The sequence below is a fragment of the Mobula birostris genome, chromosome 5, assembly GCF_030028105.1.
Source record: "Mobula birostris isolate sMobBir1 chromosome 5, sMobBir1.hap1, whole genome shotgun sequence".
NCBI classification, from domain to species: domain Eukaryota; kingdom Metazoa; phylum Chordata; class Chondrichthyes; order Myliobatiformes; family Myliobatidae; genus Mobula; species Mobula birostris.
In genome coordinates, this window is record NC_092374.1 from 170,308,062 (window position 1) to 170,333,837 (window position 25,776).

The 25,776-nt window shown below is 41.6% G+C and overlaps 1 protein-coding gene across 3 annotated transcripts in view; it reads left to right on the top strand.

Annotated features, from left to right (window-relative positions):
• Positions 1-25,776, top strand: part of pcca (propionyl-CoA carboxylase subunit alpha) — a 495,020-nt gene that overhangs the window by 149,836 nt on the left and 319,408 nt on the right. For 2 of the 3 annotated variants that reach the window (XM_072258848.1, XM_072258849.1), the window contains exons 5-6: positions 3,820-3,933; positions 4,463-4,516. In XM_072258848.1, the coding sequence (XP_072114949.1) occupies positions 3,820-3,933; positions 4,463-4,516 (168 nt within the window). Of the gene's footprint in view, positions 1-3,819; positions 3,934-4,462; positions 4,517-14,758; positions 14,886-25,776 lie in introns of those variants that run through there. The other variant, XM_072258851.1, reaches the window with a different exon arrangement.

Genomic DNA, 25,776 nt, shown 5'->3' on the forward strand with positions numbered 1-25,776 from the left:
TGGCAGTGCATCCCTTAACATAATTCTGAAACATGGACTGTAGCAGAGAAGACTTGATGGGCTGAATGGACTAATTCTGCTCTTATGTTTTATGGTCTTGTGCACCAGTCATGGTCATGTTGCATTGGAAGACCAGTAGGTTTTAGGCATCTTTTACTGAGTTGATAATCTTCCAACAGAGGTTATGTTTGTCTTGTGTCATTCACAAGCCCAATTTTGAATAGACTTCCATTCACTTGGAGTCTGATCCACTGACTATGGCTGATGTTCCTCTCTGACCACTGCCTCCTGCTGGCTGAATGTAATTGCAACCTTGTTCCGGATGAACAAGGGTCTCAGCCCAAAAATCGACTATGCTCTTTTCCATAGATGCTGCCGGGACTGCTGAATTCTTCCAGCATTTTGTTTGTGTCATCAAGGAAGTAAAATGAAATCACACAGACTGGAGAACCATGAAACCCTTCTTCTATTCCCTAGTGTATGGGTGAGAAGCAGTCAAAGAAAACAGGAAGAAATCAAGTTGGGAGCAGGATTAGACCCCTTGGCCCTCGGAGCCTGTTCTGCTGGTCATTGAAATCACAGCTAAACTACCTCAGTTCTATTTTCCTGCCCTATCATTATCTTCCTTGGTTTCCTTATTATTCAGAAGTCTATCAGTCTCTATTTTGAATGAAGTCATTGACTATCTCCATAACCCTGCAGGGGGAGAGTTCCTAAGATTCGTCATCTTTTGAGTGATGATATTTCTTCTCTGAATCCTAAATACCCTGTATTCTGACGCTCTAAGCCTGGGCTCTTTATTGCTTGGATGTAGCTGATGTTTGTCTTGGGGTGTTTCTAGATGAGCAGCCCGTAGAACACAGAGCCCTGCACAGGATGTAACTTGACTAAGATCACTGCATTCCTTTCCGGAGCTTTGTATACATCCAGTTCCCAAGAAAGTGGCTGACAGATTCATCCCTAGTATAGCCATCTCGAGGGCAGTGTGTGGTAGCACGGAGACTCTGGCTGTGCTTGAAGAATATGATAGAGGGGGTCCTTCATGTCACTAGGCAAACAAAGCTGTGGTGCCCGTTTGATGGTTCTGGTGATAAGGTGTTAAAAGACTGCTTGGGGAAACCATCCAACAGGATGCACCACCACCTTTTTCCGCAGGGCTTCAAGGGCACAGCTGGCATATCACTGCCTGATTGATACTCAAAGGCGATGACCCAAAACATTGACTGTCCCTTTCCCTTCCTGGATGCTGTCTGACCTGCTGAGTTCTTCTAGCTCCTTTGTGAATTGCTCTAGATTTACATCATCTGCAGTCCTTTCTATCTCTCTAGACCAGGGGTTCCCAGCCTTTTTTTCTGCCATGGACTCCTACCATTAATTTGAGGGGTCCATGGACCCCAGATTGGGAATCCCTGCTCTAGACAATAAGGAACATTGCTTTCACTATACCAAGCGTATTATATTTACTTCCAATATTTACACGATGTCAACATGGCACCAGCTTTTCTTTCCTAAACATTCTTTAAGTGTTAAGTTTGAGAAGTTGGTAAGCATTGTGTTCTTTATTGAATTTGGAATCTTTCTAATCTGGCATTCTAATTCGTAAGTATTTATCTTAGACTCTACTATAAATAAATGAAAAACAGTTATGAGAAATATGGGAAAATTGAACAGAAATAAAAACATTTTTTACATGTTGCACCTTTATTAACATCTTAAATCTAAGTTATAGGCTGTTAACATTTTAGATGTAGGCTTTTAGAGTATTTAACTAGGCTTAGGTGTAACAAATGTACCACATTGACATGGAAATTGAAGAAACAACGGGGATAAGCAATTCTACATTGCCTTAGTTAAGAGGAAGAACAATATTCATTTCTGAAGAGTTCAGGTCCAACATTTGCTGTTGATCCTCAATTAGAATTAAGAAGATTGTGTTGAATACAGATATTTTCAAAACTGATAAAAAAGACAAACCAGATATTGAAATATCTTTACATTTCTGTTTCATTAAAACAAAACAGATTATTTGCTGCTACTTTATCTCATTGCTGTTTTGGAACCTAACTGTAATTTGGCTGGCAAATTTTCTACTTTCAACAGTTTCTACATTTTAGTATAGTTTATTAGGTGATAAGCTCTTTGGAGTGATCCAAAGTTGTGAAAGGCACTGTATACTTGCAGTTTATTTAAAGTTGTGAGTGTACTGTAGCTGATTTGGCTGTTGATGTTGTGGGGATGGAACTGGACTCTCTCACGGCGGTGTCTGAAAAGAGGATGCTGTCTAAGTTGCATGCCATCTTGGTCAATGTCTCCCATCAGCCAGAGACTCATTCCTCCAAGATGCAGCACAGAGCGTCATAGGAAGTCTTCCTGCCTGTGGCCATCAAACTTTACAACTCCTCCCTTGGAGAGTCAGACACCCAGTGCCGATAGGCTGGTCCTGGACTTATTTCATAATTTACTGGCATAATTTACATATTACTATTTAACTATTTATGGTTCTATTACTATTTATTATTTATGGTGCAACTGTAATGAAAACCAATTTCCCCCTGGGATCAATAAAGTATGACTATGACTATGAATTACTGTTCTATTGAAGGTAAATGCTTATGCTGTGATAACACCTTTCACGGCATCCGCAATGGACTTTGAAGTGGATGGTTCGGAGTTTGAATTTGGCTGGGTCCCAACCAGGGCAGCAGCAGTATCTGCATGGAAGACCTGGTATCTACTTCCACATTTTGCCATGAAAACCTGAAACCCTTGGGCAATTATACTATCCACAGGGTCACCATGAGTCGACAACGACTTGACACAGCACTCAACAACACCACCACCTTCCATGCATGACACCCTTTACCCAATAGGAACTGGACTGAGGCAAACTCAATGCAATTTATACTCTTTCTGTATTTGATCATGGGCCTCAGAGGTGCAGACAGAAATGTATAGATCATACAAACTGATCAGATTTCAAGTGACATGGGATAAATTGCACTGTTTACAATCAATGGACAAACACATTTATATTTTTGTATCTGTTATGAGCAGCAGAAATCTCTGTACTTAAAGCAAAGGCATATAAAATAGCACTGTTTGACATTATTTGAATTTTTGAAAAATGATAATAGTAACTCGGGCTGCACACGTGGCAGGAAGTTTATCTAAAGAAGCATTATACTGTCGCAGGCCAACAATATTAAATTGGATAATGTTCTGTGCTCCCTCAGTTCTTTTCTCCTAGCAAAGAACGGATATGGGAGTGGGTGAAACTTTCCAACTGTCTGGATAAATAATTCGCTAGATTTTCCGGTTCAGGTGAAACGATATTGAACTTTTTAGACATTGGCCTTAATTTGTGTATGTCGCTGACCTGATGCTGTGCAGGGACATTTGGAGCATCTCTGTATTGAATTCACTCTAATTATCTCCAACATCCTGGGGAGTCTGCATAGAATGGGCCATGTGTATTTGTTATTCAGTACAATTTTATTAAATATCGAGGCTATACAGAATAGTTGGCTATATTTTTAAAATTCACTTCAAAAAATACTATGTCTTGTGCGTCATTTGTTATATTTTCAGTCACAAGTAAGCAATTGCCTGGAGTTATGTTGTGTAATAATGAATTTTTAAAAACTCTTTTGCAGATTTTTTAAATTACTTTGTAGATACTGCAGAGTTCACTGTCGATGCTAACATATTCAAAATCTGTCAAAGTCTCCTTTCTAAGAGAATGCATGAATGTAAAATATAATTAATTATTTTCACTTGTGAATATCTCATTGAAGCTGAATTTTCTCTTTGTTCCTGCAGGTTCATGTTAAGATGGCAGATGAGGCTTCCTGTGTTGGACCAGCCCCCACCAACAAAAGCTACCTCAACCTGGATGCCGTCATGGAAGCCATTCAAAAGACCGGTGCCCAAGCTGTGAGTATGAATGTGCTTAAAACCCATTGCTGGCTGCTTGTATATTTCTCAGGAAACAGCAGAACTTGTAAAAGGGCGAATATCCTCTTCCAGTTTAGTTCCTATGACTCAAGCTAAATTGCAAGCTTGATTGCTACTGGAAATCAAAGGCTCGGTAGCATCTGGCAGTGCCTGTTACTGATCCTGCAGGTGGCTGCAGGATTCAGCTTTTCACACCAGGGAGTAACTTGAGTTCATTTCATAATTTACTTTTATTCATTATTATTAATAAAAGAAATCTAATTAATCTTGAGCATGGAATTAGCATTTTCCCCTTAATATTTGTTGTAGTGGTTGTTCTATAGACTATTAATTGCGCAAAAAAAATCAATGAGCATTAGCATTGCCAATATGCATGCTGGGGCCAACAATGCAATGAAAATTTCTTTCCTTGTTTCTAGAGATGAATAAGATAAATGGTGATAGATTTAAGATTAATTAGGAGTTTAAAAATTATGTTATATGTCCCTTCTGCCTTTTTGTGTCTCAGGTCCACCCAGGATATGGGTTTCTTTCAGAAAACAAAGACTTTGCTAGACGTCTGGTAAGTTTTGTTGTTGACTCCCCCCCCCCCCCCCACTCTTGCTGTTGATTAATCTTGCGGAAAGGATAGAAATGGCAGTTTGCCTGTGAGTAACGAACATGTGGGTTGAGTGAGAGGGGCCTGATTTAAAGCAAGGCTGAAGCCCTCACAGTGGTGTTGTCGATGACTCAGCTGGCCTCATCAGTGTGCATTATGATAACTTGAGAATTCTGGCTTGATGAGACTCAGCTGAAGGCATAGGGGGAAATTACATGAGCATCTCTGACATAGGCAGGCCTGAAAAATGTTTAAATAGCATAATGATTCTTGAAAAATCAGCAATTTCAAAAAAGGAGAGCTATTTGAGAAATGATGTTGCAATCCTCTTTCATAAAAATTAACCCCTTAGAACTCCAAAGTTAATTCTTTTCTTCACTTTAACTTTCAGTGCCTCACAATGGGGAATTTAACTCTTAAAATTGTGTGTGTTTATTTTTTCTTACTTCTTCCATTTGTTTCCATTGCCTAGTGTATAAACACTTTGCTAGTGATAACAGCAGAGTTTTTTATATTGTCTGCTGTGCTCAAAACATACAATTTGTGACTGTTTTTTAAAATGTCTGTTTAAATGGTAAAATGCTTATTTCAATCTACCTCAAAAATATACCTAACTAAGAAAATGGTTTTAATTTTATGGCATAAAATTTAATACAACTGAGCAGAAAAAAAACATAGCTGACCAGTGAGTACCATATGTGGAACTTCACAATAACTCAATAGCACAACAGGAGATTGCATTTTCTGTTTTTTTTTAATCCAGCTGTGTTTACAGCATTTCTTTTAGTTTATTTCTTTAAAGCAGAAGTTGATGAGGAATTTTATCCCCTCTTTAATGCACAAAATAATGCTAAAGAGCGCAGCTGTTCATCTATTGTAATATGGACATGCTCTACTGGCAGATAGTGACCCTCTAGGTCAGGAGGCGTCATTACAGCACTTCCACTGACGATCAAGCAGAGACGATCAGTCACTAATTAATACAGTGGAGCTTTGTTATTGTCACTTTCAATTTGCCAGGCTAGACTGTGACTATAACCAGGAAGTGACGCTGACTGAGCCGCATCATTATATGGGCACTAATCCATTAAGCTCGGGGTTTCATGGAGGACATGCTCTGAATAAACTGCCATTTTCATGGCCGTTACATGTGTTTCATTGATAATTCTCTTGAAGCCCCTGCCTATCCTTTCCTTTCTTTGTAACCTCTTCTACTCTGATGGTCGTTGGAGCTATCTATGCTCCTCCAATTTTGGTATCTCATCCAGTTTTCAGTGATGTTACCTGAGCCTCAAACTTTGATTTCCCCTCCTAAATCTCTCTACTTACACTTTCTGGTACTTATCATTTACCAAATATTTGGCCAATATCTCCCTAATGTAATTTTTCAAATGAAACATGGTAGGTTTTATAGTAAAGGGACTCTGTAAATGCAAGTTGCTGCTCTTCATATTGCAATCCTACATATCTTGATAAAACTCTTTCGTCTGATAACAACACACAATCTGCTGGAGGACCTTAGCATGTTGAGCAGCATTTGTGGGGGGGGAGTGGGGGAGAGAGAGAATTTTCAGCGTTTCAGGTGAAAACCCTGCAGCAAGGTGAAGCGGACATTATAAAGAATGGGCGTGGTGAGTCAGATTCAAGGTGAGAAGAGGTATCTGTTGATCACCTACCACTGTCACCTAACCCCACTGGCTGCATCCAACCTAATGTCATTCAGCCCTCCTCAGTCCACCAGTCAACTTGGCCTCTTGTCTCACCACTCCACTCTTCCTATTTATATTGGTTACCTTACCTCTCCACTCTCCCAGTGCAGGGTTTTGGCCTGAAACCCAGTAGGGCTGCTCAACTACATGAGTTCCTCCAACAGGCTATTTGTTTTTTCCACATTCCAGCATCTGCAGTCTCTTGTGTCTCCTTTCATTTGTAAATATATTAATCTTCAAAAGCGTGCTAGTAGTTGGAAATGAAAAGTTAGTACTTAAGCAGCTATTGCCAGCATCATGCAGCATTGGATGTAGGATGCAACAAGGATATACTTCACAACCTTAAGAATGCACTGTATCAGAATCTCCAATGTAACAGTTCATTGAGGGAGAGTGTATTCACATCAAAATAGTTTCAAAGTTTCAAGTGAATTTATTATCAAAGTGGATATGTGACCATTTAGTACCTTGAGATACATTTTCTTGCAGGCATTTAGAGGGTAAAAAGAAATAAAATAAAATTTACAAAGAACTATACACAAAAAAAACTGACAACCAATAAATGTACAAAAGATTGAAATAAATTTGTTATCAAAGTACATACTGTATATGTCACCATATTCTACTGTGAGATTTATTTTCTTGAGGGAGTTTACAGTGAATACAAGGAAATGGAATAGAATCAATGAAAAACTGCACACAATAAAGACAGACAAACAACCTCTGTGCAAAGGACAAACCCTGCAAATAGAAAAAGTTCCCATAATAATAATAATAATATACTCCTTTATCAGTTATACTGAAGCAATTAATTAAAATAGTAGTTAAATGATAACAAGAGAGGATCTGCAGTTGTCGAAAATTCAAACAACATACACAAAGTGCTGGAGGGACTCAGCAGGCCAGGCAGCGTTGATGGGAAGAAAAGCACAATTGACGTTTCAGGCCAAGATCCTTTGGCAGAACCCCGAAACATCATAAGAACATAAGAAGTAGGAGCAGGAGTAGGCCATCTGGCCCATCGAGCCTGCTCCACCATTCAATAAGATCATGGCTGATCTGGCCATCAACTCATTTCCACCTACCTGCCTTTCCCCATAACCCTTAATTCCTCTACTATGCAAAAATCTATCCAGCCTTGTCTCAAATATATTTACTGAGATAACCTCCACTTCATTGGGCAGAGAATTCCACAGATTCACGCTTCTCTGGGAAAAGCAGTTCCCCCTCATCTCCATCCTAAATCTACCCCCCCCCCCAATCTTGAGGGAATGTCCCCTAGTTCTAGTCTCATCTACCAGTGGAAACAACTTTCCTGCCTCTGTCTTGTCTATCCCTTTCATAATTCTATGTGTTTCTATAAGATCTCCTCTCATTCTTCCGAATTCCAGCAAGTACAGTCCCAGACAACTCAATCTCTCCTCCCACAAATTATATAACAAATGATCTGTTATTACGGATAGGACTAATAAATAAATAAGCAATAAATATTGAGAATATGAGTTGTAGAATCCTTGAAAAGAGGCCATAGGTTGTGGGAATAGTTCAGTTAAGGAGTGAGTGACTGTATTAAGTACACATATACGGAACTTTGCAGAATACGTTTCATAAATTACATTAAGGTCAGATATAACCACATCACCCATTTAATTTACAGCAGTTTTAATACAATTCACTGGAATAGAGGAAGCTGAGGGAATACTACATTGAGGTTTATATAATTTGTTTATAGGCATCTGTTAGTCTCGTGAGACCATGGATTTGCACCTTGGAAGGTTTCCAGGGCGCAGGCCTGGGCAAGGTTGTATGGAAGACCAGCAGTTGCCCATGCTGCAAGTCTCCCCTCTCCATGCCACTGATGTTGTCCAAGGGAAGGGCACTAGTGATACAGCTTGGCACCAGTGTCGTCACAGAGCAATGTGTGGTTAAGTGCCTTGCTCAAGGACACAACACGCCGCCTCAGCCAAGGCTCAAACTAACGAACTTCAGACCACTAGACCGACGCCTTAACCACTTGGCCACACGCCAGCATTGAGCTTTATATAATTATGAAGACATTAATATGGTGGGTGGTCTTTTTCCCTGTACTTGGGAGGGGAAAAACTTAAAGATCTAAGGGGCAGTTTTTTCTCACATGGTGGTTATGTAAAATGCGCTGCCAGTGGAAGTGGTAAGGTGGGATAAAATTGCAAAATTTAAAAGGCATTTTGAGAGTTACTTGGATAGGAAGGGTGTCGAGAAAACAGGCTTAATGTGGGCAAATGGATCGTGGGGTTGGCATGGCTGAGTTGGGTCAAAGAACCATTGTCCATGCTGTATGACTCCTATTACTTACTGGATTATGCTGGGTGAGGCATGCCACTTCTTCTCCCATCACACTGCATTGTCTGGTTTACATCCTAAAGCCCAAGGATACTTGGAAAGAGAACTTTATGTGACTGGTCATCATTGTAACCCTCTTCTGTGCCAGAAGGTCATGGAGCACATGCTTTTGAATGAGAAACACAATGGCATTTCAGAGGATCAGAAGCTATGAAAAATTGGAGGAATGGCTCTTAATTTGTAATTGTATTAGTTTAGTAGAAAGCGATAGTCTAAATTCAGGAGATAAGAAATAATAAAGTCAAGAGGTCACTGGCTCAGACCTTCTAATAGTAACCATGTAGTAGATTGGAGTCTAAAGGAGGAAATAATGGGAATTTCTCAAAAAAGTAATACAATAGTCACAAAGTTCTTACCAGGCCAGGCAGCATCTATGGGTGGGGGGGCGGGGGAGAGAGAGGTGGGGGGAGATACCACACAACATATTTAATAATTCAGGTTGATGACCTTTCATCAACTGGAACTTTGGGGCGGGGGGGGGAAAGCAAGTGTGTTGTAAGTTGCAAGGGGAGGAATTTTACTCTACACAGACTGGAAAACGCAGTTGGGCAGATGATAAGGAGTTTATGTAGAAGGTTTCTATAGAAGTTGATAGAGAAGATCCTGAGAGGCAGAATTTAAGAACATTTGGAGAGGTATAATATGATTAAGGATAGTCAGCATGGCTTTGTCAAGGGCAGGTCGCGCCTTATGAGCCTGATTGAATTACTTGAGGATGTGACTAAACACATTGATGAAAGTAAAACAGTTAATGTAGTGTATATGGATTTCAGCAAGGCATTTGATAAGGTACCCCATGCAAGGCTTATTGAGAAAGTAAGGAGACATGGAATCCAAGGGGACCTTGCTTTGTGGACCCAGATCTGGCTTGCCCATAGAAGGCAAAGAGTGGTTGTAGACGGGTCATATTCTGCATGGAGGTCAGTCACCAGTGGTGTGCCTCAGGGATCTGTTCTGGGACCTTTACTCTGTGATTTTTATAAATGACCTGGATGAGGAAGTGGAGGGATGGGTTGGTAGGTTTGCTGATGACACAAAGATTGAGGGTGCTGTGGATAGTGTGGAGGGCTGTTAGAGGTTGCAGCGGGACATTGATAGGATGCAAAACTGGGCTGAGAAATGGCAGATGGAGTTCAACCCAGATAAGTGTGAAGTGGTTCATTTTGGTAGGTCAAATATGTTGGCAGAATATAGTATTAATGGTAAGACTCTTGGCAGTGTGGAAGATCAGAGAGATCTTGGGGTCTGAGTCTATAGGATGCTCAAAGCAGCTGCACAGGTTGACTCAAACATGAGGAATTCTACAGATGCTGGAAATTCAAGCAACACACATCAAAGTTGCTGGTGAACGCAGCAGGCCAGGCAGCATCTCTAGGAAGAGGTACAGTCGATGTTTCAGGCCGAGACCCTTTGTCAGGACTAACTGAAGGAAGAGCTAGTAAGAGATTTGAAAGTGGGGGGGGGGAAGGAGGAGATCCAAAATGATAGGAGAAGACAGGAGGGGGAGGGATGGAGCCAAGAGCTGGATAAGTGATTGGCAAAAGGGATATGAGAAGATCATGGGACAGGAGGCCCAGGGAGAAGGAAAGGGGCGGGGAACCCAGAGGATGGGCAAGGGGTATAGTCAGAGGGACAGAGGAGAGAAAAAGGAGAGTGAGAGAAAGAATGCGTGTATAAGATGGGGTACGAGGAGGAGGTGGGACATTAGCGGAAGTTAGAGAAGTCAATGTTCATGCCATCAGGTTGGAGGCTACTCAGACGGAATATAAGGTGTTGTTCCTCCAACCTGAGTGTGGCTTCATCTTTACAGTAGAGGAGGCCGTGGATAGACATGTCAGACTGGGAATGGGATGTGGAATTAAAGTGTGTGGCCACTGGGAGATCCTGCTTTCTCTGGCGGACAGAGCGTAAGTGTTCAGCAAAATGATCTCCCAGTCTGCGTTGGGACTCGCCAATATATAGAAGACCACATCGGGAGCACCAGACACAGTATATCACCCCAGCCGACTCACAGGTGAAGTGTCGCCTCACCTGGAAAGACTGTCTGGGGCCCTGAATGGTGGTAAGGGAAGAAGTGTAAGGGCATGTGTAGCACTTGTTCCTTCCCTTCCTCCATCATCAACTCTGCTCTCAAACGCATCTCCCCCATTTCACGCACATCTGCTCTCACTCCATCCTCCCGCCACCCCACTAGGAATAGGGTTCCCCTGGTCCTCACCTACCACCCCACCAGCCTCCAGGTCCAACATATTATTCTCCGTAACTTCCGCCACCTCCAACGGGATCCCACCACTAAGCACATCTTTCCCTCCCCCCCCTCTACATTCCGCAGGGATCGCTCCCTACGTGACTCCCTTGTCCATTCATCCCCCCCATCCCTCCCCACTGATCTCCCTCCTGGCACTTATCCTTGTAAGCAGAACAAGTGCTACACATGCCCTTACACTTCCTCCCTTACCACCATTCAGGGCCCCAGACAGTCCTTCCAGGTGAGGCGACACTTCACCTGTGAGTCGGCTAGGGTGATATACTGTGTCCGGTGCTCCCAATGTGGCCTTCTATATATTGGTGAGACCCAACACAGACTGGGAGATCGCTTTGCTGAACACCTACACTCTGTCTGCCAGAGAAAGCAGGATCCCCCAGTGGCCACACACTTTAATTCCACATCCCATTCCCATTCTGACATGTCTATCCACGGCCTCCTCTACTGTAAAGATGAAGCCACACTCAGGTTGGAGGAACAACACCTTATATTCTGTCTGGGTAGCCTCCAACCTGATGGCATGAACATTGACTTCTCTAACTTCTGCTAATGCCCCACCTCCCCCTCGTACCCCATCCGTTATTTATATACACACATTCTTTCTCTCACTCTCCTTTTTCTCCCTCTGTCCCTCTGACTATACCCCTTGCCCATCCTCTGGGTTCCTCCCCCTCCCCCTTTTCCTTCTCCCTGGGCCTCCTGTCCCATGATCCTCTCATATCCCTTTTGCCAATCACCTGTCCAGCTCTTGGCTCCATCCCTCCCCCTCCTGTCTTCTCCTATCATTTTGGATCTCCCCCTCCCCCTCCCACTTTCAAATCTCTTACTAGCTCTTCCTTCAGTTAGTCCTGACGAAGGGTCTGGGCCTGAAATGTCGACTGTACCTCTTCCTAGAGATGCTGCCTGGCCTGCTGCGTTCACCAGCAACTTTGATGTGTGTTGCTTGCACAGGTTGACTCTGTGGTTAAGAAGGCATACAGTGTAATGGCCTTCATCAATCGTAGAATTGAATTTAGGAGCCGCAAGGTAATGTTGCAGCTATATAGGACCCTGGTCAGACCCCACTTGGAGTACTGTGCTCAGTTCTGGTTCCTTCACTGCAGGAAGGATGTGGAAGCCATAGAAAGGGTGCAGAGGAGACTTACAAGGATGTTGCCTGGATTGGGGAGCATGCCTTATGAAAACAGGTTGTGTGAACTCAGCTTTTACTTCTTGGAGCGATGGAGGACGAGAGGTGACCTGATAGAGGTGTATAAGATGATGAGAGGCATTGATCGTGTGGATAGTCAGAGGCTTTTTCCCAGGACTGAAATGGTTGCTGCAAGAGGACACAGGTTTATGATGCTGGGGAGTAGGTACAGTGGAGATGTCAGGGGTAAGTTTTTTATGCAGAGAGGTGAGTGTGTGGAATGGGCTGCTGGTAACAGTGGTGGAGGTGGATATGATAGAGTCTTTTAAGAGACTTGGAGCTTAGAAAAATAGAGGGCTATGGGTAAGCCTAGTAATTTCTAAGGTAAGGACATGTTCGGCACAACTTTGTGGGCAGAATGGCCTCTATTGTGCTGTAGGTTTTCTATGTTTCTTATAATGCGTTCTGGAACCAAGCTAAGAGCAGATGATAATAGAGCCAGTGTTGTGTCTTGAAATAAGATTAATCAAGGACACCATTGTGAACACACCCCTAGGTAGATGCAATGTGATATGATTAAATTTTGCATTCAGTTTGAAGGAAAGATGAAATAGTCCCAAGGTTAGTACTGTATTGCAAAAAAAAAAGACAATTGTGAGGGTTTGAAAGCAGAGCTAGCTAAAGGCGAATTAAGTTAAAATATAAAGGCATTCATTTTCAGAGGATCTTTCAGAATATTCAGGTTAAATTTGAACGAGAAAGAAGTCCATGGAAATAACCCAACATGTTAAAGACAGTATCAAAAGCATTTAATTGCCCTAGGACAGGGGGCAAGTAAAAACGAATGGACAGAATCTAAAAAGATTAACAAAGAAGGAGGAATGAGAGATAAATCTAGCCAGATATACAAAATGTGCTAGTAGAAGGTTCTATGGGTTGTATTTCTGTAGATAGATGGGAGCTGATTATTGATTTCAGGAGGAGGAAACCAAAAGTCCATGAGCCAGTCTTTGTTGGGGGACCAGAGGTGGAGAGGTTCAGCAACTTCACATTCCTCAGTGTTATCATTTCAGAGGATCTTCCTTGGGTTCCATACATAAGTGCCATTAGAAGAAAGTACAGGAATACCTCTACTTTCTTAGAAGTTTGCAAGGATTTGGCATGTCATCTAAAACTTTGACAATCTTCTCTAGATGTGAAGTGGAGAGTATATTGATTGGTTGTATATTGGGCTAGTATGGAAACACCAAAGCCCTTAAGTGGAAAAGCCTACAAAAAGTAATGAATACAGCCTAGTCCATAACAGATAAAGCCCTCTCCACTATTAAGCACATCTACATGGAGCATTGTCACAAGAAAGCAGTATCCATCATCAAGGACTCCTACTCTCTTCTTGCTGCTCTCATCAGGAAGATGATGCAGGAGCCTCAGGACTCACATCACCAGGTTCAGGAACAGTTATTACCCCTCAACTATCAAGCTCTTGAACCAGAGGGGATAATTTCACTCACCCCATTACTGAACTCATCACTGAACTGTTCCCCCCCAACCTATAACCTCACTTTCAAGGACTCTTCATTTCATATTTTCGATATTTATTGCTTAATTATTTATTATTATTTTTTTCTTTCTGTTTTGTATTTGCACAGTTTGTGTTCTGCACATTGTTTGTTTGTCCTGTTGGGTATGGTCTTTCATTGATGCTATTGTGTTAATTGTATTTACTGTGAATGCCCACAAGACACTGAATTTCATGGTTATATATACTAACATGTATGTTCTTTGATAAATTTACTTTGAAATTTGAATCTATCTATCTTTGGGCTGCTTTATTTTACTAATTTAATTTACTAACAACACATATATAGGAAGCAAGTTATGATGAGGATACAAGGAGCTTACAAAGGGATATGGATCAATTAAGTGAATAGGAAAAGGTCTGGAAAATATTGTATAATTTGGGAATATATTAAATTAGCCATTTTAGATGGGTAAGTTAGAAGGAAACATACAAATGGTGAACATATAGGTACAGAAAATGCAGATCTTTTCAATTATATGTAAAGTATACAAGTCTGGAAAGGGAGAGGGAAAAACAAAGAAAACAAAAAACGAGAACTAGACCTTAATGTGGAACACAAAGGCACAACAGAGACACATCCACATAGTCAGAAGGTGGTTCTTAGTGTTTCATTGCAAAGGTAGGTTTAGGGTTGGGCAGGTCATTTTAAGGACTTGATGGTTGCAGGAAAGTAGCTGCTCCTGAACCTGGTGGTGTGGGATTTCAAGCTTCTGTACAATGTTGGAAATAGTTCAGAGAAGGTTTACAAGGCCACTGTCTAGAATGGGCAGCTTGCCTTGTGAAAAAAATTCACACAGGCTAGGTTTGTCTGTGCTAGATTTTAGAATAGTGCAGGCATACATGATTGAATTATACTAGATCCTGAGGGATCTTAACAGGATGGATATGGACATATGAAGAAGAATCTGGAGCTAAGGTCACTGTTCACAAGTGAGGGGTCATTTGTTTAAGATGAGTTGGTATTTTGTTTCCTCTTGAGGACCGGGGTCAAAGGACTGCGGAAGGCAGGGTCTTTGAATATTTTTAAGGCAGAGGTAGATAAACATGGGGGCGTAAAATTGAAACATTTTAAAATTACTGAAATCTTTTAACAATAAATGAAGAAAAGCCCTTTAAAGTACCAGATTTTATTTTCCAGTGATCATCTTAGTGGCTATCCCTCGAGGTCGAGGATGGTGGTCTTCGTTCTGTTGATCTACTTATCGGCTCTCAAGTGGCTTATGAGTCCAATCTTGGCTTTGAAAGTTCTTCGGCATTCAAGACAGGTAGTTCCAGATGGTAGATCGGACTTTGGTTGTTGCTGCCTCTCTTTCCATTTTCTTCTCTTTTCTTCTAATTCTGCACATCTGTTGGCTTCGAAAGTTGCTGTTCCTTCTCGGATGATGACTTGCCAGAGTTTCCTGTCCTTGGCATTGGTTTCCCAATTGTTGATGTCGATGTTATATTTCTTCATGTTGGCTTTTAAGACGTCTTTGAGTCGCTTCTGTTGTCTGCCTCTTTTATGTTTGCCGCCTTTAAGCTGGGAGTGGAAGATTTGTTTCGGCAGACTTTTGTCTTTCATCTGAACCACTTGACCGCTTCATCTTAGTTGGTTCTTGGTGACGTAGGCTTCAATGCTTGTTGTTTTTGCTTCACTTAGCACACTGACGTTGGCTCTTCTATCTTCCCAGCTGATATTTAAGATGTTTCGAAGACAGCGTTGATGGAACTTTTCAAGTGCCTTCAGATGTTGTCGATATGTTGTCCAGGTTTCTGATACATACAGGAGCGTTGGGATTACCGTTGCTTTGTACACTAACATTTTGGTGTCTGTTCGGATGTCACCATCATGAAAGTCTCTTGTTTGGAGACATCCAAAAGCTGTTCCAGTGCATTTAAGACGATGTTGGATCGCGTCATTAAGGTCATACTTTTTAATTAAGTAACTAAAAAGATTATCCTATTCCCCCTTTCTTGCTCATAACTGTAGCCTCCCCATTGAGGTGAATATAATTGAACCAGAAATCATGATCAGTGTCCAGCATAAGTGATGGTGGCTCTCACCAAATATGTGCTTTGCTTTTGGATTTTGTGTAGCGTTCAATGGCAAAAAAAATTTGCCTGCTGACATCCCTCAGTAAGTTAAGCACTTCTGCATTTGAATGCATCGGCCAAGAATTTAACTTGCATGGCTTTACAGGTCCTCCACAATTCAGCGCTTTCTTGTTAGCCGTTGGATTCCTGAATGATCCATGAACACCACCTCATTATTCCTTTTTTATTTGCACTATTTATTTATGTTGTAATTTATTGTAATTTTTGTCTTTGCACAGTACTGCTATTGTAAACCAGCAAATTTCATGTCATACAAGTCAGTGATAATATACCTGATTTTGATTATGAACACCCAACTTATGTACAGCCCATGCACACGAATGAACATTTGAGAGACCGACGGGGTGGATTTACTGTCTGCTGCTGGGGATGCATCTTCTGAAAACTCGGTTAGCGGATGCCTTTCTGATCGGCAAACCTTTTGGGTTACAGGGGCAGTGTTTTGTATCCTGTGCCTGATAAAGGCTAGTAGTTTGCCACTGTAGTTTCTCCCTTAGGAGTCAGTGTACTGAAACTTTCCCATGAACTTCACTATTGGAGGAATAGAATTGCACTTTGTCATATTAGAATATTGGGCAGGAAGCACAATAGTTAATGCTGGTGCCTCACAATTCCAGCAGCCCTGGCACGATCCTGACCCCAGATGCTGTCCATGTGGAGTTTGCTTGTCTGTGGGTTTTCTTCTGGATGCTCCAGTTTCCCTTTACATCCTAAAGATGTGCTGTTACAGTGCTTTGAAAAAGTATTCAGCCCCCAACTGTTTGTTCACATAAATGAATATTACAACCACGGATTTCGATTAATTTAACTTAGAACTTTTATTTGCGAATCACATACTCCTTTTTTCCCCAAAAGTAGTGCCAAAAAAAACCAGAGAAATTGTAAAGCATGAAAAACTAAGAATTCAAAAATTGAACTGTCAGGATGGTAGTACGTACCCACACGAAATTAGCTTCACACCACATGTACTGCTATAAAAATAACATAAAGACTTGTCCATAAAGACTTTCCAAAGCGTCACTGTAAAGATGTGGGAGAAGGCCTTGTGGTCGGATGGGAATGAAATGACTTTTTGGCCTCAACACTAAGCAGTAGGTGTGGTGTAAATATAATATTGCACATTAACCAGGTAACACCATCTCTACTTTAAAGTACAGTGGAGGTAGCATCATGCTATGGGAATGCTTTCGAGCAGCAAGGACTGGAAATCTAGTCAGGATTGATGAAAAGATGAATGCTGTTAAATGCAGAGAGATCCTGGATAAAAACCTACTAGTTTCTGCCAGAGATCTTAAACTGGGGAGGAAGTCCATCTTTCAGCAGGACAATGACCTAAAACACACTGCCAGAGTATCCATGGAGTGGCTTCAAATAAAGAAAATTAATGTCCATGAGTAGCCATTTAGAATGCTTATGGAACATCTCTGGCAAGACTTCAAGATTGCTGTCCACTGCTGCTCTGCAATTATCCTGGCACAGCTTGAACAAGAGAAAATCTGTAGATGCTAGAAATCCAAGCAACACACACAAAATGCTGAAGGAACTCAGCAGGCCAGGCAGCATCTATGAAAAAGAATGTACTTAACATTTTGGGCCAAGACCCTTCATCGGGACCTGATATCTTGATGAAGGGTCTCGGCCCAAAATGTCGACTGGCACAGCTTGAGCAATTTTGCAAGAAGGTTTTGACAACATTTGACAAGATTCCACACGGTAGGCTTATTCAAAAAGTCGGAAGGCATGGGATCCAGGGAAGTTTGGCCAGGTGGATTCGGAATTGGCTTGCCTGCAGAAGGCAGAGGGTTGTGGTGGAGGGAGTACATTTGGATTGGAGGGTTGTGACTAGTGGTGTCCCACAAGGATCGGTTCTGGGACCTGTACTTTTCGTGATTTTCATTAACGACCTGGATGTGGGGGCAGAAGGGTGGGTTGGCAAGTTTGCAGACGACGCAAAGGCTGGTGGTGTTGTAGATAGTGTAGAGGATTGTCGAAGATCGCAGAGAGACATTGATAGGATGCAGTAGTGAACTGAGAAGTGGCAGATGGAGTTCAACCCAGAGAAGTGTGAGGTGGTACACTTTGGAAGGACAAACTCCAAGGCAGAGTACAAAGTAAATGGCAGGATACTTGGTAGTGTGGAGGAGCAGAGGGATCTGGGGGTAAATGTCCACAAACCCCTGAAAGTTGCCTCACAGGTAGATAGGGTAGTTAAGAAAGCTTATGGAGTGGTAGCTTTCATAAGTCGATGGATAGAGTTTAAGAGTTGCGAGGTAATGATGCAGCTCTATGAAACTCTGGTTAGGCCACACTTGGAGTACTGTGTCCAGTTCTGGTCGCCTCAGTATAGGAAGGATGTGGAAACATTGGAAAGGGTACAGAGGAGATTTACCAGGGTGCTGCCTGGTTTAGAGAGTATGCATTATGATCAGAGATTAAGGGAGCTCGGGCTTTACTCTTTGGAGAGAAGGAGGATGAGAGGAGACATAATAGAGGTGTACAAGATAATAAGAGGAATAGATAGAGTGGATAGCCAGCACTTCTTTCCCAGGGCACCACTGCTCAATACAAGAGGACATGGCTTTAAGGTAAGGGGTGGGAAGTTCAAGGGGAATATTAGAGGAAGGTTTTTAACTCAGAGTGGTTGGTGCTTGGAATGCACTGCCTGAGTCAGTGGTGGAGGCAGATACACTAGTGAAATTTAAGAGACTACTAGACAGGTATATGGAGGAATTTAAGGTGGGGGGGTTATATGGGAGGTAGGGTTTGAGGGTTGGCACAACATTGTGGGCCGAAGGGTCTGTACTGTGCTGTACTATTCTATGTTCTATGAATGGGCAAATGCTGCTCCATCACGTTGTGCAAAGGTAATAGAGACTTATCCAAAAAGACTACTGGCTGTAATAGCTGTAAGAGATGGTTCAACTAAGTACTGAGCAAAGGGGGATGAATACTTTAGAACTGCTAACATTTCAGTTTATAAATTTTAAATTTTTTATGCTTTCCAATTTCCCTTTTTTCTGGGTTGTATTCGGAAAGAAGGAGCATGTGATTCCCAAATAAAAATTCTTAGTTAAATTAACCAAAATCTTTGGGTGTAATACTCATTTATGGTTGAGGTCTGAATGGTTTTTAAAGACAATGTAGGTGAATTACTTGCTGTAAATTATTCTTTGATGTATATGGATGGAAGGTAATCAGGGTGGACCTACCCATTACCTCCCTCTGGTTCCCCTCCCCCTACTCTTTCTACAGATGCCGGAACCTGGAGGGCCTAAATGAACAATCTCAACCCAAAACATCAAGTGTTCATTTCCCTCTGCAGATGCTGCTTGACTGCTGAGTTCCTCCAGCATTCTGTTTGCTGCTTGGCCAAATAGGGAGGTGAATGGAACCGTGGGGAGAGCTGGCATGAGGAAAATTGGACTCTCTATTGCATGAAGTCCGTTATATTTATATCAGAACACATGTTCAAAGTTTGGTCAAAGAGTTGCCTATTGAAAACTTTTAAAGAATTGAGCCAGAGTGTGGAGTCCAGGCAGCTGGAGGAATGAACTTTGTGAAACAATGGGGATTCAGGTTGTGCAAGTGGCCAGCACTGAGGAGTGAGCGTAGGATTCTGCCACATGCAGTCTTGATGGCAGTTCCTCAAGCCACCTTGCTATGCTTTCACAGCTCACAAAATTGACCAAATTGAAAAGAATTGACATGTTGCTTTTACACTCACCATTTTTTATTGCTGTACTGTAGTAAGCATCCTATCTGGATGCATCACAGCTTAGTGAGGCAACTGGCCTGTCCATGAGTGCAAGCAAGTGCAGAGAGTTGTGGACACAGCTCAGCAAATAACCCTCCCCTCCACGGACTCTGTCTGCCTTAGTAGAGCAGCCAGCATAATCAAAGATCTCACCCACCCTGGTCATTCCCTTTTCCACCCTCCCATCAGGCAGAAGATAGAAAAGCCTAAAAGCACATACAATCAGGCTCAAGGACAACTTCTGTCTTATTATTAACACACATAAAAGTTGCTGGTGAATGCAGCAGGCCAGGCAGCATCTCTAGGAAGAAGTACAGTCGATGTTTCGGGCCGAGACCCTTTTATGTGTATTGCTTGAAATTCTAGCATCTGCAGATTTCCTTGTGTTTTCTATCTTACTATTGAATGTTTCCCTAGTATGATAAAATGAACTCTTGACCTCACAATCTTCCTCATTGTGGCCTTGCACCTTACTGTCTATCTGAACTGCACTTTGTCTTTACTGTGACACCTCATTCTGCATTCTGTTATTGATTTACTTTGTACTACCTCAGAATCAGTTTATTATCACTGACGTATGTTGTGAAATTTGTGGCAGTGGAACAGTGCAAGACATAAAAAAATAAGCTAAAATAAAAACTAAAATACAAAAATAGTGCAGAAGTGTTTGTGGGTTCATTGACCAATCAATGTATTGTAATAAACTGATCTGTATGTATGGTATGTAAGATGTTCTTCACTGTAACTTGTTACAGTGAAATGAAAGACTTTATACATTGCTGGCAGAAGTTTGATTAGTCCCAAAGAGATTGTGTCTATTAAGTAATTCTGATAATATATTCATCGTTATAATATTTGCAATAAAATATTTTAACGATGTATGAGAAAGCATTGTTAGTCATACCATAGGGATGAAAACTCATTTTAAGTTGGAAAGCTCTGTGATATAGTTGATGTTTATTTATTGAGATACAGCATTAAATAGGCCATCCAGCTGTTCGAGCTGCACCACCCAGCAACCCCTGGTTGAACCCTAGCCTAATTGAGACAATTTACAATGAACAATCAACCTGCTAGCCTGCATGTCTTTGGACCATGGGATGAAACTGGAGCTCCCAGAGAAAACCCACTCATTCCGTGGGGAGGACAGACTTCTTACAGATGATGCTGAAATTGAACTCTAAACTCCGATGCCCTGAGCAGTAATAGCATTGCGCTAACCACTACACTACCACGGCGCCCCTCATGCTACAGTAATGGTGCAATCACTCAAGCCGAGTATGATGTTCTCCAAAGCGGTGTACGGGTTGATCCAGGATCCACATTACCGGGATGTAGGGCAGATTCCCTCAATGGAGGGAATTTTCTTTAACAAGGGGAGGCTGATACACGGGCAGCCACCACACAGTCCTTGACAGATCGAGCTTGGGGTCCAGTGGCGTGGAGTGCAGGACGTCTGACAACTCCTTGCTGCTGCAGTGTTGTTCCTCTTCATTGCCGTTTTGATGTGTCATCATCTTCTGTTAGCTCCATCACTGCTGAGAGATTGTAGCCTTTTCTCGTTTGGAATTGTTCTTGTTATTTAAGATATTATGAAATTGGGTGTGTATTTTTGAGGTAAGCAACATGAAGTGGATCCGTGATGAGACCACAGAGAGTATTCTGCAGAATTCTGGTTTCTATATCACAGAAAGTGTGTAAAGGCATTGGAGAAGATTTACAAAGATGATGGCACAACTGCAAGTTACAATCATCAGCCAAGACTGAATGATTTCAGTCCCTTTTCTCGAGAAAAGAGGACAGATGAAGTATGACCTAATAGAAGTCTTTTTGTTTACTAAAGTAGACACAGAAAAGGCCTTGAATGAAAGTAGTGTTTGTAAATAAAAAGTAGGTACTGATTAATTCAGTTGGGAATTCAGCAAACCTTCCATGTGGCAGCATGCCCTATAGTGTAACACTCTGTAAGATGCTGCTAAAGGAAATGATGGGTAAGCAGATAAAGGAAAAGGGGATAGAGGGAGAGGTGAGAAGGAGGCTCATATGGAGCATAACCACCACAGAAACATAGAAAATAAGTGCAGGAGTAGGCCATTCAGCCCTTCGAGCCTGCACCGCCATTCAGTATGATCATGGCTGATCATCCAACTCAGAACCCTGTACCTGCCTTCTCTCCATACCCCCGATCCTTTTAGCCACAAGGGCCATATCTAACTCGTCTTAAATATAGCCAATAAACTGGCCTCAACTGTTTCCTGTGGCAGAGAATTCCACAGATTTACCACTCTCTGTGTGAAGTAGTTTTTCCTCATCTCGGTCCTAAAAGGCTTCCCCTTTATCCTCAAACTGTGACCCCTCGTTCTGGACTTCCCCAACATCGGGAACAATCTTCCTGCATCTAGCCTGTCCAATCCCTTTAGAATTTTATACGTATCAATAAGATCCCCCCTCAATCTTCTAAATTCCAAAGAGTATAAGCCTAGTTGATCCAGTCTCATCATATGAAAGTCCTGCCATCCCAGGAATTAATCTGGTTAACCTTCTTTGTACTCCCTCTATGGCAAGAATGCCTTTCCTCAGATTAGTGGACCAAAACTGCACACAATACTCTAGGTGTGGTCTCACCAAGGCCTTGTATAACTGCAGTAGTACCTCCCTGCTCCTGTACTCGAATCCTCTTGCTATGAATGCCAGCATACCATTCGCCTTTTTCACCGCTTGCTGTACCTGCATGCCCACTTTCAATGACTGGTGTGTAATGACACCCGGGTCTCGTTGCACCTCCCCTTTTCCTAATCGGCCACCATTCAGATAATAATCTGTTTTCCTGTTCTTGCCACCAAAGTGGATAACCTCACATTTATCCACATTAAATTGTATCTGCCATGAATTTGCCCACTCACCTAACCTATCCAAGTCACCCTGCATCCTCTTAGCATCCTCCTCGCAGCTAACACTGCCGCTCAGCTTCGTGTCATCCGCAAACTTGGAGATGCTGTATTTAATTCCCTCGTCTAAGTCATTAATATATATTGTAAACAACTGGACAGCATTGACTAATTGAGTGAAACTTGTGTGGTTGATACTTGTGGCATATTGCTTCATTTGTGGTGTTAATACAATTTGCAGAGTAAAAAAACAGTCTCTTGAATGTTTCAAACAAACATCAATTATGTTGGTACTCCACATACCAACCTTATTTTCTTAAGCAGTTATTTTTGGTTTATTGTGGTTTGTATTTTTCTGATGCCCCACCACCACCCACCACCCAACAGCCCCTCCTTGATCTCCTTGACCAGAAGAGCATTTAGAAGACTCTGCAATAGTCACAATCAAAAGTTCGAAGACGTTAGTCAGTGCCTCATGTGAAGGAATTGGCACCAATATTCATTTACTTGCAAGACATTTCAATTAGTTTTTTAAAAAGTCAAAAGGTAATAATAAGTGCAAAGAATTCAGTTGTTCTTTTAACCATATCATTAACTTACTCCAAGTCCTAGGTTACCAGAGCTCCAACTTTAGTCTTTTCATAAATGGTAGGATCCTTATCAGTGTTGACTCACAGCATGCTAAAACTACATGCTTTATAACTGTGCAGAGTGCTCAATGAGATATGAACATGTTTGAAAACTATTGTGCCTTACAAGCATTAAGCCTATTTTGACGCACTTATTAATAATGGTTTACTCTGTTTGCTACAGTGAGACTTCGGGTACTTTTGGCGTTGGTCCTGTACATTAAACAGGATATAACAGAGAATGGGCATTATTCTGTGCTTCTGAAATTTATTTCTGTTGACATCAGTGGAAGGAAATTACAGGAGTAGAATGCTACTCACACCTAAAGAGTCAAAAGATTCAAAGTACATGTATAAATTCTACATCCTTGCAATTTGTCTGCTTATGGGCAGCCACAGAACAAGAAGCCCGAAAGAACCCAATAAAAAGAGAGACCAACTCCCAGTGTGCAGAGAAAGAGATAAAAAAGCACAAGTGCAAACAGTAAAAGCAAGTGACAGCATTCCTACCAAAACTCAGTTTATAATGCATGTTTAGCAGATGACCAGTGATGAAATTCTACCCCCATCCCGTCCCTTGTTTATCTTTGGATTGATCAAGGCCGATATTAGTTTTAAATCATAATCAAAGATCTCAACTATTTTAATGGTTTCAAATGTATTTTGATATTCTGTGATTCCATATCAATCCTGTACTGATATATATCAGTCCTTCTGATTGCTACCTTCAAGGCGGCATATTAGCATAGTGATTAGCATGATGCTTTACAGTACCAGCAAACCTGGTTCAATTCTCACCGCTGTCTGTAAGCAGCTCGTACGTTCTCCTTGTGACAGTGTGGGTTTCTTCCAGGGGTTCCAATTTCTTCCCGCATTTCAAAGATTTGCATGCTATGTTGGAGCTGGAAGCATGGCTACCCGAATGTCCCTATTCGGATTCTGTTGGTTATTGATACAAACAGTGCATTTCACTGTATTTTCAAGGTTTCAATGTACATGTGAGGATTAGAGCTAATCTGTAACCATAAGCAATTTCTCACTCCTGTGCAGTTTTCCAAGAGTGATAAAGCCAATAGCAATACTTACAAGTATTCTTTCACATACTGTGGGTATAGTAGCAATTGTGTTCTTTTGACCTTCATTAACACTGGTTCCTGCAACCAGAATCTTTTAGTATTGGAAGCCATGCAGAATTACCTTTGGTATGGCGTCCTGTCAGTTCTTTGTCGTAGCCATCAGCTGGTTGCAGAGACATTTAGATTGTGTCAATTTAAACAGAAACATTGAAATCATCCAGTACGTATTTTCCTCTCAGCACACCCATTAGCAGTGGCAAGTCTACATTTTAAGGACAAGTCCGTGATTTACATTTCATTGCTGAAAGGCTGCCCCTTGTTCAAGAGTTGTTTCCAAGCTTGATGAATATACTGCTTTTGGGAATAAACAGAGTAGAAGAATTGAAAGCCAAATAGCCTGCCGGGCTTTTCAAAGTGATCTGCAGTTTCCAGTTGATCACTGATTAGCATTGCGTGCAGTGGTTTGGAATGCAAATGTTAAGGAACACAGAAGTTACCACAGGTAGACCATCCTATTAACTTCTCACCGTGTCCCCTCCCCACCATTACCATGCTTTTTTTTTGTTGCAACCATTTAAAAAAAATCCATCCTGGATATAGGCTTGTTCTGCTGTTAATGGAGCAATGCAATGCATTAAATACAAGAACAATACTGGGTTGCTTTGCCCCCTCCAGCTGTTAAGCAGAAGTCTAATTGTTATGCAAGGAGGCGTCAAAGAAACAAAAGGCTTGATGGACCACAGGAAAGATTATTGTTATAGAACCCTGTGAGTACTTATTCCAGGATTCATTTTGTCCCCCCCTTGCCTGACATACATCAGCTTGTTCATGGTTTAAAGGAAGGGTAAAACCGGCAGTACTGAGAATTAAGCTTAATGAGAAGTGCTGTGTTATTAATGTGCAACAGTTGGATCAAGTATAGACTCACTTACTTGGAAATGAGTTATTTCAAGGATTTTTACCATGGTTGTCATTTTGAAAATTGCCAAAGTACTTGGTAATAATTTAAACATGTGGGAGTATTTGCATTGAAGTCTGAATTTGGACATAAAAATGTCATAAAGATAAGAGAATTTTTCATAACCTGTCCCCCTTATTGTAATAAACTTTTAAGATTATGCAGCAATTTAAATGTTTTAATGGACCTCTTTATGTTGAAACTTTTATTTATCCTTGATTGTGGTGAGGGAACCTCATTGCAGGGAGGTTAAAACAATGACGCGAAATAATCAGAAATATCAGATGGGTGAAAGGATCACTCCTTTTTCCACCAATCTTTAATTACTCTTCCTTGCACTTCCCTCTGGTACTGAAATGGAACTCGGAGTAAAAGGAATTAATTACGAGGACAGGCTTGCATTTCAGTGAACGTGGAGAATTGAGAAGTGATTTAATTGAGGCATTTAAGATGATTAAAATAGCATAGAGTCACAGAGAGATACAGCACAAAAGCTTCTGCCTCCAGTGTCTGTATCAACCATCCATTTACACTAGCCCTCTATCAATCCCCTCTTCCCGCATTATTAGTAGGCTTCTTCAGATTTTACCAGACACCCACAGGTTAGGGGGACTTTACAGTGGCCAATTAACCCACATGCACCTAGGAAGTGGGAGAAAACCAAGAACCCGGGGAAAACCCAAGGGGTCACAAAGAAAACTCCACATAACCAAGGCCAGAAGTCAGAATTGAACTCTGGTTGTTGGGAGCCATCGGG